This window comes from Natrix helvetica (assembly GCF_964273705.1).
Source record: "Natrix helvetica genome assembly, chromosome: 1".
Lineage (NCBI taxonomy): Eukaryota > Metazoa > Chordata > Lepidosauria > Squamata > Natricidae > Natrix > Natrix helvetica.
The window spans coordinates 183,762,445-183,776,972 of record NC_138548.1 but is presented as its reverse complement, the minus strand read 5'-3'; the positions used below and the strand labels follow the sequence as shown (position 1 = coordinate 183,776,972).

The 14,528-nt window shown below is 38.4% G+C and overlaps 1 protein-coding gene across 3 annotated transcripts in view; it reads right to left on the bottom strand.

Annotated features, from left to right (window-relative positions):
• NRP2 (neuropilin 2) overlaps positions 1 to 14,528 on the bottom strand; it is a 194,335-nt gene that overhangs the window by 48,949 nt on the left and 130,858 nt on the right. For 2 of the 3 annotated variants that reach the window (XM_081937861.1, XM_081937863.1), the window contains exon 13: positions 2,851 to 3,116. In XM_081937861.1, the coding sequence (XP_081793987.1) occupies positions 2,851 to 3,116 (266 nt within the window). The remainder of the gene's footprint in view (positions 1 to 2,850; positions 3,117 to 14,528) is intronic. The other variant, XM_081937862.1, reaches the window with a different exon arrangement.

The window sequence follows — 14,528 nt, the reverse complement described above, 5'->3', positions numbered from 1 at the left end:
TGGTATGCCTAAATATGGGAGGAAGGTCACTACTCCCTCTTTCTGTCCTTCGGCTTATCACAGAAGACCATGCAGGCAGAAAACCATATTTTTATTTTTAATGTTGCCTTTTTATATTTGTGTTGTAATTGTACTGATAAATAAATAAAGGGAGACTAGTATAGATCTATTTCGAGCTAATTAGCTCTCATCAGCTAGCCATACCCTTACTGGGATGTAAGGGTATGGCTTAACCTACAGCCCAGGTTCGAATCCCAGTAAGGGTATGGCTAGCTGATGAGAGCTAATTAGCTCGAAATAGATCTATACTAGTCTCCCTTTATTTATTTATCAGTACAAATAAAACACACACACACACACACACACACACACATATTCTGGTGGAGAAACATAATTTGTTTTCATTGTGGTTCTTTGTCTTGGCTCCCTTCTCAGGTCCAGCTTGATCAATCTTCCAAGAAAGTAGCATGGAATTGGGAGTGTGGTGAGATGAAATCTATGCACAATTTCCATTAAGTTTGGGCAGTGATAAGACTCATGGAGGGACTCTAGCAAAGAAGCAGGAATTCTAAAATGTCAAAAAAAAAAGAAAGATCCCAAACAGCTTGCCTGGACTTTGGACCATAGCCAAGTACTGTTTTTTTACTGACTACGAATGAGTGGTTTGAACCCCATACTAATTTTGTACAAGAAACTGCAAAGAAAAGAAATAAAACCAAGCAAACAAACTAAACAAACTTCATTCTGTATTCCAGCTAATTTTGCAAGATAGGCAAATATGCCTGTCAGGTTTAATTTCCACGCTTTATTTTAAAACCGAGACTGGCATTTTCATCAAAATGCTTCAGTGTGGTGAAGGGAAACAGAATGCGGGTTAGTGAAAAGCAATAGAGTAGGCAGGGAATGCTTCTGAATTGTTGGGAGCAGCAGCAAATACAGATGGAAAAGAAATTTCTGACTTTATATTCATATCAAATTTAATTTGCTTTAATAATATTGTCTCCTCTTAGGAAATCCTGGCTGCTGCTGTATATCTGTCAAGGTTAGACTATTAATCTCTGATAGAGAATTTAAAACACCCCACAAAGCAAAAAGAATTTTCAGAGGAAGGAAACTGGGTGATTAAATAGTACAGATAGTCCTTGACTTACAACCACAATTGAGACCAGAATTTCCATTGCTAAGCAAGACAGTTGTTAAGTGAGTCATGCCCAATTTTACAACTTTTTTTGCCACGGTTGTTAAGCAGATCACTGAAGTTGTTAAGTGAATCATGTGGTCATTAAGTGAATCTGGCTTTCCCTATTGACTTTGCTTGTCAGAAGCCGAATGGGAATGTTGCCAATCGTGATCCCATGACCATTTGCTGCAAGCGTTGTAAATATATTTTGTTTTCCAAGCTCCCGAATTTTGATTACATGACTGTAAGGATACTGCAACTGTTGTAAGTGTCGGACCGGTCATAAATCACTTACTTCTGTGCCATTGTAACTTTAAATGTTTGCTAAATGAATGGTTATAAGTCAAGGACTATCTATATAAAACAATTTCAGTTTACAATGCAAGCTTTCATCATAACTAGCATTCTTCTTACAAGAAGCAATTGGGGTAAGTTTCAATGCTGGATTGCAAAAATGATTAAAGCATCAGGCTAGAAACCAGGAGACCCTATGGCTCTAGTTCTGCTTTAGGCATGAAGCCTGCAGGGCCGGTCACTGTCTCTCGGTCCTAGGAAGAAGGCAAGGGCAAACCCCAAAGTGCCTCACTAAAAAAACTGCAGGACTTGTCCAGACAGTCACTATGAGTCAGAAACTTACTCTAAGGCAGTGTTCTCAACCTGTGGTCTGCGGACCCCTGGGGGGGGGGGCTGCGATGTCATCACAGGCAGTCCACAAAGGCTTCATGCTGTCTAGTGCTTTAAACCTTGAGTTAAGTAGTGGTGGTCTTTAAAAGGTATTTAAAAGAGGTCTGTGATGAACAAAAGGTTGAGAACCACTAAGGCATCTAAGGCATTTATCTTTCTAATTATCTATCTCCCTGCCTCTACCTATTCCAAGGGGAACTGCATGGTGCTGATAAAGCAGCCAACATATTGGCCATGACTGCATGATGTACATCAAAAAGGAGTGGGGTATTGATTAAATGTTTTGGCTGCCATCTTGACTTTTTTGACCCAATCCTGTGGACTATTCAGAATTTATACCCAGCTGCCCTCTATTGGCTTAAAATGTCTGAAAACACGTGGCCCACTCTGGAGCTCTTGTCATAATCGCTCCCTCCCCTCCCACTACAAGTAGGTATGCAATTTCTTTCTGTGTTTCTCCAGTGTGGACTTCAGGCTCTTAGATAATTATAGCATCAACAATCTAGCCAAACTCTTACATTCATGCTGCCTCCAATATGCACTCACATTTATTCCTTACATGTTTGCTTGACAAGCTACATGATCATCATCCAAGAGAAAATATCGGAGGGAAAAACAGTCACAAAGGTAGAGCTACCAAATCAGTGATCGCAAAAAGCAGAAAATGCATAGAGAAAGCTCTATCTTTTTGTTGCCTTCTGCTGGCGATCTTGATTTTTGCTGTCCACATTTAGCAAGAAGCAGAGAATCTTTCAAGGATGCAAATGACAATAAAAGAAACCCAGAGTTAAGCTATATATAAAATCCAAGTAGCAAATACACGGTTGTTCAGTTACTATAGCAACATGGAAAACATAATGAAAGAGGGAAAGCTCTTTTGAACAATATTTTCTTTTTTTTAATGACGAACGAAACATGGTCTCTTGAAATCTGGGAGATGAATGTGTAGTGATGCTCAATCATAATCCACACCTTAACATGCTCACCTGATATTCTGTATCGTAACTAGGCAAAAGAATCCGGCCTTCTCTCCACTCCTCCCCTTGGTCTTCCTTGATGATCCACAGTGGTTTCTTTTCATGCGTTGCCTCCCGCTGCACCTGCAGCATAGTCCCACTCCCTCCAGAGAGCTGGTACCAAAACATCAGGCACACAACACTTCTGGGCAGGAAGACAGTGGGACTGATCAGCCGAGCATGTTGTCCTTCTCTTCTTGCGCTGCTTTGCAACCTCAAATAACTCTTGCCATCTGCTGAAGAAGATTAATCCTAATTAGAATTTGCAATAGATATGGCAATCTATGGTTATTAGCTCTAGCTAATGAGAAATTCAACCATGAATAGCAAGAATGTACATGGTTCATAATATCAGCATGATGTAGAAAAAGAGGTCACTCGTTTCCTGTCCTGCTCCACACTGCTGTAACATGAGGAGAAAACTTAACACTTAAATGTCAGATGAAGGAAGCATGCATTTTAAATAAAGCATTGGGAATTCTCCAAGAATCACTGTGTTTAGACTATTAGAAGAAGACGCTGCTTCCACAGGAACCTGCTTACTCATTAAGACAGCCTAGAAAAACTTATTTTTGCATCCTACTCTATTTAATTATTCATGTCTTAATGATAGCACCAGATTTAGGAATGTCTTCATTTTGGACCTTCCTTTTGGCTCTTAGCCTTTTGCAGATGTTTAAGACCATCTCATTTCAAAGACATTTTTTTTGGAAAAAGAAGAATAGTGTTATAATAGTGTTGGTAGATCTACAACTCGTTCTCCACACCTCCAACCCCCGTATTTCAGTCTACATTAAACTGCCCGGTATCATTTGATCTTGGAAGTAGAGAAATATGTTTTTGTGATTGTCTGTAAACATTTTAGTTTTTTCCTTCTATATCATTTGTGTACTTTTGCATTTGTTTTCATTTAACTCTAACCCTAACATAATCTTGTTTTTCAGTATTCTCCACCACATTGAAAGTTTACTGTTAAAAAGTGGTCTATCAATTAATGAAAGCATTACACATAAAAGAGGTAACAGAAAATAATTCCTCCAAAACTACCAATGCATATGATCGATTGATGCCATGCAAAGCATCTTTACTGACTTCTTGCTTGGGATTAAGGCTGCTACGAAGCCTTCTTGTTTATTCATAGCAATCCTGCAAGGTTATTTACACTTTTGCTGAATCACAAGCATATTTTCATGGGATTTTCACATTGGGAAAACTACTTCTGGTAAATATTTGTTTCTCATATGCATATCTTTAAAAATATGCTATTAATTTTCTACAGAGAGAAGTTTAAATGTGTGTGTAGGCCTATGATAGTAAATATATTTGTAGACTATTGATAATGGAGTATACACTGCAGACTGAATCCCATGCATATTTTCATAGGAAAATACCCCAATGTGTACAACAGTTTGCACTATTTTGAACATACTTATATGAGAGAAAATGTCTGAGAAACAATAGCCCTGTACCCGAAGAATGAACCAAAGAAAATAATGTGGAGCTATGCAGCCCTTCAGATATGAAACTGAAAAAGTACCTCAGAGCATGTGGGGACATGAATGTGACTCTTCTTTCTCCAAGTCCTTTAGACAAATTTGTTGCACATCCCTACTAAACTATGCACAAATTGTTGTTACAAAGACTAATCTTAAGAAGAGAGGCATCCACTAGATGGATAGGATAGGACATTGTCCTGGCTGAGACAGAGAAGTAAGGTGGCTATCTATTTCACCAACAGCCATAAACACAAAAACGTCCTGATCAAGACACTTGAAAAGCTTAAGACAACAATTGACATAATTAGGTTAAGTGAAAGTGCTATAACTGGCAAGGAAAAATGACTCTGTAATCATGACATTATCAGTGTGTGTGCATGTGCATGGCATGTACATGTTCATATTTCTGTCTTTTATTTGCTACTCTGTTTTTAAGGTAGACACTCATGAGCAGCACCTGCTTGGCATTCCCTATGCTGACATTACAACCAGGGGAGAGAGGTACCACCGGCCCCCACTGTGATAAGCAATAAATACTTCACAATCTGGACTAGCAGAAAATTTAACTCTGCTCCTGCTTCCTCCTCCTCTTTATGTTTGCAAAGATTAATCCTCAACTTCAAATAGCAAGATGAAGCTGCTATTGGGAATCTAAGCAAAATGATTCAAACATGGTAACAGATGCCAAGAGCAAAGGTGACTAATTTGAGTTGAAAGAAAAATTCGGTCTCTCGGGGCCCTTCCCAACTTTTACCTACCTAAGCAGAGCAGAAACATGCCCTAGCAACAATTTTTTTCTTCCAAGCCCACATGACATTGCTTTCATCTTGTTCTCAAACCTTGACTGTTACAAGCTTAAGATGCCCTTAGCTATATCGGTATTAAAAATAAAAAATAAAGAAGTATTTTCTCCTTATTCTGTTCCCAAGGTTAGAATCAAAACACACAAAATCTATTGGGCTTTGCTACCCATTATTTTGAAAGGAAGTAAGGAAATACAGTGACCTGAAACAGAGGTAACAGAAGAGGATAAGAATCAGCAGTGAGGTCTGCAAATTGGATACTGGTATCATTTTCGGTCAACTCAAGAATGGATGGACTGCACCAACTCAGTAGTGTGGAAAGACCCTCCAGTAGCATTGCGGAAGTTAGGAATGTGTGTGTCATGTGTGATTTGTTTTCTCCAAACACTCTACCACCTCTTCAATAGGCCAAAGTTAAGAGTAATGGAAAGTAAATAGCTTATTTATATGTTTGGTTGCCCTAAGGCAAATACACAACCTTCCTACCCCAACACCATGTTAATAAAAGTAGACTAGCTTTGGGATTTTAGTTTTTAAATAATGGTTAGAGTGAGTAGAAAAAAAGAAATCTGGGTTAGTTTGCTGATGTTTTAGAGTGAAAGTAAGCTTTCACATTATCCAGTACAAACAGCCTGGTAATAATGCAAACCCTAAAATAAAATTAATGGAAGAGAATAGCTTCTAGATGTTTCCCCTCTACAGGCAGGAGAAAGAGAATATTGTTTTCACTATAAATAGAACTCACATTTGATACACAGCACTCACTGGAACTATTTCATAAGGGCTTTATAGTTTTGCTACAATAAACCTACTTATCAGAGCTTTTGTGTTTTTGGACGGGCAGTCTTGAACTTTTTACCTTGCTATTGAAAGGAAGCCTGACAGTTACTGTATTGTGTATGAATGATGTATCCTCCTATGTCATGCTAATGTTGATCTCATGATGTATTTAACAAACCAGAAAGCTATTTGTGTGGATTTTGTTGCTACTTTATAGGAAGAGTACTGACTTATGTGTTTCATTTATTTATGTAATCAATGTATATAGTCACTCACTCACCACACAATTCAGTACAATGTACATAATTAATAAACTATAATACATTTAATTAAAACACATAATAAAAGAAGGCATAAAACCAAGCCAGAAAATACTATATAACATGTAAAGTGCCGAGAAAAACCAATCCAATGGTCATTCCATGCACAAACCCAATGCTGAAGAAAAAAAACAAGCCTTAATGTCTTTCAAAAAAAAACCAGACAGGGTCAGAGTCAGCTGGATTTCAGGGAGGAGGCTGTTACAAAGGCAGGAGCAGCAACAGAGAAGGACAGTGGCCAAGCAACGAGACCTGGAGCATAACAAACCTGTCAGAACTTGCTGGATGGACAGAAATAATCAAAATAGACTCCTAAAGCAGAGATGGTATTCAGCAGGTTCTGACAGGTTCTGGAGAACCAGTAGTGGAAATGTTGAGTAATTCGGAGAACCAGCAAATACCACCTCTGGCTGGCCCCTTGAGTGGGGAGGGAATGGAGATTTTTCAGTATCCTTCCCCTGCCACGCCCACCAAGCCACGCCCACAGAACCAGTAGTAAAAAAAATTGAATTCCACCACTGGTCCTAAGCCTGGCCCTGTGTTGCTTTACCAATAATCTGCTAGTACATTTAATGAAATGTTAGTATTATTAGCAGAGTAGTAATAGCAGATGTTTCTTTTGTTTGGCTGTGGTAATTGTTGCTGAATACTACTTATGCAATGCCAGCTCCCATTTTGCAGCTTACAAAATGTATACTTTTGAAAACATTTAAAGAAATCTCCTATCATGGCAGCAGTTAGATTAGTATACCTGGGAGGTGTTAACTACCAACTAATTAAAAAAATAAAAAATCTGATGAGATGATTGTCCTATATCAGGTATGTCAAACTTGATTTCATTGAGGGCTGCAGCAGGATTGTGTTTGACCTTGGGTGGGGGGGACTAGGACTGAGTGGGTGTGGGTGGGGTGGGGTGGGCATGACCAGCTCAACATCCTGGAGCCCTCTGCCAGGGAAAATGTAGCCAGGGAGGGCTACGTGTAGTCCTCCTGGGCTCCATTTTGAGTGGCAGAGGGCTGCATGAGGCCGTCACAGCCAAAACGAAGCTGTCACAGCCTCCTGGCTGCATGCAGCCCTTGTGCGCTCCATTGTTGCTGGCAGAGGCATGTAGGGCAGTCAGGGTGGCCCTGCGGGACAGATCTAGGTCCTCTGGGGGCCAGATGTGGCTCGTGGGCCTTGTGTTTGACACCCCTGTCCTATACGCTTGATGCAGCATTTCTGAGTGAGAACAGAATTCTCTGTTCTATTGGCTACTCAAAGTATTCTTTGCAATGTCTTTTAATCAACTCTCTTTCACCACAGCCCTTCTGCAATTATTATTATTTATTATTGACTGGTCAATAATAATCAGCACAATCTACTAGTACTCTTACTATTGAGATGAAATGAGAGAAGGGGGGGAAGAGTGAGAATGCTAATTCCCATTGAATTCCCATTACTTTCTATAGACAGAACACTTGGAACATTTCAAGTTCAATTACATGAGGGGATACTCATTGTTTGTGTGTGTGTGTGTGTGTGTGTGTGTGTGTTCCATCAAAGCACAACCAAATTGAAGGTTCCAGTGGAACATTCTATGTAAGCTGCTTTGTTTTGAACTCAGAGCAAACCAAATCTTCATTTTGTGCAAAACTCCAGTTGTAAGCCTACTTTCTTATTGCATAATGGCATGTAAAGGGCAACTCGCAATATTTCTAATTTAATAACATGGCTAAAGATTGTAGAATTGCTTGTGGCTGATTTAATTAGGTCACCAGGAATTGCAAATCAGCTTTCCCCACAGAAAGCTAAGAAATTCAAGATTCATACAGTTTTTTTTATTTAAATATGTATATTAATATACCTGGAAGGTCCACTTAGGCCAACATGTTTAACCACCTGCTCAGTGCAAAGGTCCAAATTAAAGCTCCCAATTCTATGTCTCAACTCCAGTGGAAGAGAATACATTGAAAAACAGTCCACACTAACCAAGTGACAACCCTGCCTCCCAAAAGAAGAGCTGCATAAGAACATTATTCAATAGGTACAAAGGCACTGCAGCAACCCAGAACACCAGAAAAAGGAAACAGACTGCCTATACAATATCTTCCAACAAAATGATACTGACACAACTTGATCAAAAAGTGTTTGACTACTCAATCCACTACAGCACAATCAACACAAGCTATGAAGTGATAACACTGCCAAATTTCAAAAATATCTCAGAAACAGAAAGAGAATCCATGTGAATTACAATCATGCAGCATCATGGCCAACACATCAACTAAAGTGTTGCAAAACATCTTAAGTAAATAAAAAGACCCATAGAGGTAAACCACATTTACACACCATTTAAGGAACAATAAAAAAGCTGGGAAGGAAATAGAAAGACCAGAACACATCCTCTCCAGCAGCCTACACCCAGAAAAATAGGGATTAATACATGCAAGCAGAAAACAAGCAAGCAGAAAACCATACCCTAACAGAGAGCAAATTCCACATTCGCTGGGACTGATGATGTTAACTGGTTAGGTAATGAAATCTGAAAGCAAACCACCAAGGTCAGAGAACACTCAAAACTCCATTAAGTATCTCTGAGAAACTTCAACAGAATTTCCAGGGCATTCCATAAAGCATAAGTATTTGTTTATTTTTATGTATTTATATATCAAACTTCTTAATTGCCTATCTCCCTCAGAGAGGGGCTCTACGTAAAATATACAAATAGCTCAGATCTTGGGCAAAGGCAAATTCTTTGAACATAAGCAATCATTTTCACTTGTCAATCAAGTCATTTTATGATCTTGTATTTTACTGGCATTTTTACACTCACTACATAATAGGGGCTCACATGACTGAATACTCCTCTAAATGTACATATACCAAATCTCACTGCAAAAAGAAAACCAAGCCTAAATACTCACAACAATCTAGATATTAGGGAAGAAAGTTCCAACTTTGATATTGTCCCTTTAGAAGCTCATTTTTCACGTTCAAGGAACATGAACATTTAAAATTGCCACTGTGTATTGTACACCGATACAATACAAAGATATTAAAAATACACCAGAAAGAAGTGAAAATTCCTCAATTTTCCTGGGTAACTTGTCTGTATTATCCAAACACTAAAAGATGCTTCCAAGTTTTACTGAATTTTACATATGCCATACTACAAACAAGATAATACAAATATGCATGTCCTGGAAGCCTGTTGAAAAGAGTAAGAGTCATTACAGTATACACAAGCAGACATATCCTGGATTGTAGCTATTTCCATTAACAAACAACAGCATTCTTACTAAATTAGTACTGAACCTTGGAAAGCTATTCTTCCATAAATTCAACTGCTCAATAGACAGCATAAATATTTCCTTATCTTAAATGATACATTATAGTGGCCAAATTCAAAATGGTGACAGCTATTTTTATGTAATATTATCTTTTTAAATATCTGAAAATTATCATGTTAGCCTTTCTATTTTTATTTTCTTTATAAGACAATATTTAACTTCTTCAAACTATCCTTTACAGGAATATCCTGTGTTTTAAATGTTATTGTATCTCTTCAGTTATCTCAATTATTCATTTACTTTGCTTGTCTATGGTGAATTTGGAACAAGCCTAGCAGCGAAGACTTTATATCTTCCTGCAATTTTTGCCTATTGTGCAGAAATGTATAGTGAAGATGCTGAAGGGTCTAGAATTTCTAAGTAGTCTACATCCATTCAGCAAATGATATTTTCAGCAAAACTCACCTGCATAGTACCAGAAAAATTATGTGGAAAAACATTTATTCATCTAAATGTTCTACATTCTGCTAAATGATCTATTAAATGTACAGTGCTTAAACTGGACTCATTTCAAGATGAAAGTGATGCCACATAACTATACCTACTTGAGTTAGCCGGATACCTCACACTAGCCTTTCTATCACCCTGCTTTCCATAATTCCCTGCCTTCACAAGTGAGTGACAGCCACAGTGATGAGATCTCAGTTTCTAAGAAGTAGATTTTTCAAAAGCAAAATTGCTCCTGGGCACTTATCTTCTGTTAAAATTAATAGATGTCAAGTTCTCAAGTGTCACTCTGGCATCAAAATCGCCACATTCATACAACCCATATAATAATGCAGACCTCTTCATTAAAAACATATCATCACAGTGTCTCTGGATTTAAAGGAAGTATATCAAGAGCACCAAGTCAAATTTGTCCAGACAATCTGCTATTTTTCTGACTTTCCTGCCAATATGGCCAATACGAGAAAAAACATTTTAAAGTATAGAGCACAACACTGACTTGAAAGCGTCACTGGAGGTGGATATCAGCAGCCAGGGCTGGACTCATCTGACCTTGTGAACTTCTGGATATCTGTCCAACCATACTGACCTCTATCAGCCAGCCTTTTTTAATAAAGCAGGCGCCCTCTCTTCGTACAGAGACACACATCAGAAGTGAGCTCTGGCTCGTTAAAAATCAAATACAGCTTTTAAGCATACTGGAAATTTAACATGCAACCAACCAACAATAAACATACAATTAAGCTGAAATATTTAAGGTTTTTTTTAAAAAAATACCTGTGAAAATCAGTTTGAGCCTGACATTAAAAAGCAAGGGTCCCATGGTACTCATTCCTAATGCTGGATATTTTTTACAGTTTGTAAAAATATTTCTCCCTTAGAAAGAACAGAGAGAAAGGCCTCCTCCAGTGATTTTAACACAAGGGAAGATTATACTGGATGACCCAATTATAAAAAGAAAAATGGAAGAGGGATTTTTCCCCCCAATCCACTTTCCCAACATAACGCACCATTTCAAAAATAGCATTTTTATGCAAAATACCCCCAAATAAAATATTCCTTATTCATTGTAGTTTTGTTTTTCTGTGCTGTTTCTAGTTCAAGAATGCCATTTTGATGCTCAATGTCCAAAATTAGATATAGCTTTCAAGATTATATCCTACGTTATGTAAAACCATAACAAACTGGCAGTTTGATTTTGATGTCTTTCCCAACAAATTCCAGCTAATTAAGTCCTATAAAGTAATTGAAAATGACTAGCTGCTGGGCAATCCATCTCCCCACTTTAGGGAGTGGGGCAGTGATTGGAACTGACATATATAGGGCAAGTGGCAAAGAAGTAAGAAAGACCTCATTCAGTCTCTCTCATCATTTTCTGGATGCTGCAATGAGGGAGGAGGGAACCACGGGGATTGGGGGATTGTGTTAAAGATAAAAGATACCCATTAATACCATTACAGAATATTGCAAACATGGCCCTCTTCCCCCCAAATAAAATTCCTTCCTTTTTTTCTTGTTACAAGCCTGGAGAAAACTTCACAGAAAAACAGTAGTGAGGAGAATTGATGGCTCTGAAACCAAATGTTAATGGAGCAGGAAAACACTGGACAAGAAATAGAAGCTAGAGTGGCTGACTAGAAACCAGGGAAAAGGAGAAGAGTGCCTGTGTCTTCTAACACTCCCCAAACACATTATTGATCATACCCACAGGTCACCTGATTTCAATTCTAAACTAATAAATGGCAAAATATTAGAAACTTGAAACTTTGGTGAAATGGGGTCAGTTTAAGAAGCTCATTACATTTCATGACGACTTAAGCCTGTCTCATTCATGGGCTGGAGAGGAGATGAAGACAGGACAGCATGACCAGGAAGAGAGGCCACAATAGCCAAGGGCAAATGGAGGCAGAGCCTATGTAAACAGTAATGGGCACATCAGATGGCTTTGGGGATAATCATCATTTCTTCCCCAGAAAAGCAGCATTAGTGGGAGTTTACCAGAGCCAGACTGCTGCCCATTGCTTTTCCACATGGATAGATATAATGTTAGTACCCCTTCATCAAACTTAGAAAAAGGAGACGACTGACAAGGGGGTATACTAACATTAAAATAGTATCTATTGAGAGATGTTTGTTATTTTATGTTGCTATCAAACATCCCTTTAACATATAGCAATGCACTCCCCTCTGCACCTGAATTTCTATGTTTCCCTCTCTGTAGCTGTTAGATGAGACAAGAAGAGTTTGAAACTGGCAATATGCCTGTCATAGAGAGAAAGGGGGTTCTGAAATAAGCACCCTTAATCAGAAATGGAGAGAATACCTTATTCGAATGAAGCCAAATATGTGTCGCAGGATAATGATGTGAGATCAAATGTGGGTCAGTCACTGGGACCAGAGATAGAAGACTTTATAATCTCACTCAGAGCATCTTCTTCTGTTCACCCCTGGATTTGTAGGCATCTCCAGTGACATTAACATATAATATCCGAACTTATACTTTGGGGAGCCCATTAAGAGCTATTGGCATACAGCCAAGTCTTGCTTGATATGCTGAGTTACTGAATACTTTTGGAGAGATTATAAAGGAGGCAGCAGGCATTACCTATTTTTATGTGAATTTAGAATGATTCAGTGGCTCACTCTAATGGATGAAGGAATATAATAAAGACCTGGTGGCCAAATAAACAAGATCCATTGAAGAACTGATTGGCTCCGCCAGGAATTTGTATTTTTTTTGATGTTGTTAATTGAAAAGGAAGCAATCAGTACCAAAGCCATTCAAAATGTGTGGAAAAATAAAAAATCTCTCAGGCACTGAACCGCTTGAGGAAGGAGTTTTAGCAGAAGGTTCTGATCAATGTCTTTAGGATCAGTAGCATTATTAACTCCCTCACCAGCTCTTTGATTTTAGGAAAAGGATCTGTTCTTAGTAAAGAGACGGGAGATAAAGCTGGAGCTGAACTAGCATCAAATGTTCAAAAGGGTGACCCTGAGGGATCAGTTCTGGCATTTCTGCTTCCTGCTGCTGCCTTTGGAGTGCCTGCTTTGCATGGAGATTTATGAGAGCATCTGGATTCAACTGAGCTAGGACAATAAGAACATGCAAATCACTGTTGCTCAGCAAACAACAGCATAACTTAAGTTGCTTGATAAATTATGAGTTGATCTTCCTAAGCAGCATTCTGGAAAGCCAAACAATTTGGCCAACACAGATATCTGTTTTCTGCCAATGAGGTGTCCTTGGCAAGATTTACCATAGCATGAGTAAGACATTTCTGTCTTTCAAACAATGAACTGGTGTGATAACTTATCTTTCAAGGTCATAATGTGTAGATCTGGCCTTTGCAATACCCAGCAAGGAAAATGGATGCAGCAGCAGAGATGACACCATCTCCACCTACATAAAGCAAATTGAGATGCTCTCTGTTTAATCAATCATTTTTAACAGTGGACCAATATGGGTTTTAAATCCTATCAGACAGAAAATGTGCAAGGGAGACAATCAGCAATGTCTGAAGAAGATCACCTACATCTCAACCCTTCATTTTCCTCCTTAACACTCAGGAAAGCTAAGGAAAGTTTCAGATTTACTAATGGAGGAAACCATTGACTGAAGCTAAAAAGCTTATTTAGTTGGCTAACCTGAGCCAATGCTTTTAACTTGCTTCCAATCTGCGTCTATGAGATTCTTCTTACTTTGCAGTAGTTTTGTTTGGGTAATGCTGACTCAGACTTTCATAAATGTAATATTTAAAGCCAGATGGGCATCTTGTCTCACAGGGACTTTTCTCAATCTGATTACCTGTTAATTTACTTGCCAAGTCACTGCCATTTTATTTTCTAAATAAAAAATCTATATATCAGCCAAATCAATGGAGAGTTAAAGCATTGTGGTCTGCATAAGGTCAAGCTTTTAATCGAATTTAGGGAAGCCAATAAGATGATCACTGGCCTATCATCTCTTTTAATTATGCCTGATTTTTATGAAAGGCACTGTAACTACAGCTGCTTCCAAGTTGAGCTAAAGATAGTCTGCTGAATACCTTGAACAATCTCCCTCACTGCCTATGCCTTGAAATGCACTAGATATGAATCTGAATTATATGCATTCTGGTATTGCTGACAGATTTTTTCCCCTTCCCATAGGCCAGAAAAGTTTTTATTCTGGCCAACAGAAGGTCATTAATTCTTTTAACAAAGTCTCACTCTCCCTGACTGTCTTCAAACTTCAAAGGCATGCTTTGTTTGATGAAGTTTCATACAAAACGCTTAAAGGAAATCAGCCTCTCCTCCTATGATTAGACAAAGCAGGAAATGGCCATATTGCTCCACTTCATGTTTCTTTAAGTACTTTTCTGGCACCTTTAATAACTGGATGAGGCTTATGCATGTGCACTGCACATGCATAAAAGTTTGTCCTAACTTTTTCAGTTCCTGGAACTGACTTGACATTTATGTACCATCAAATTA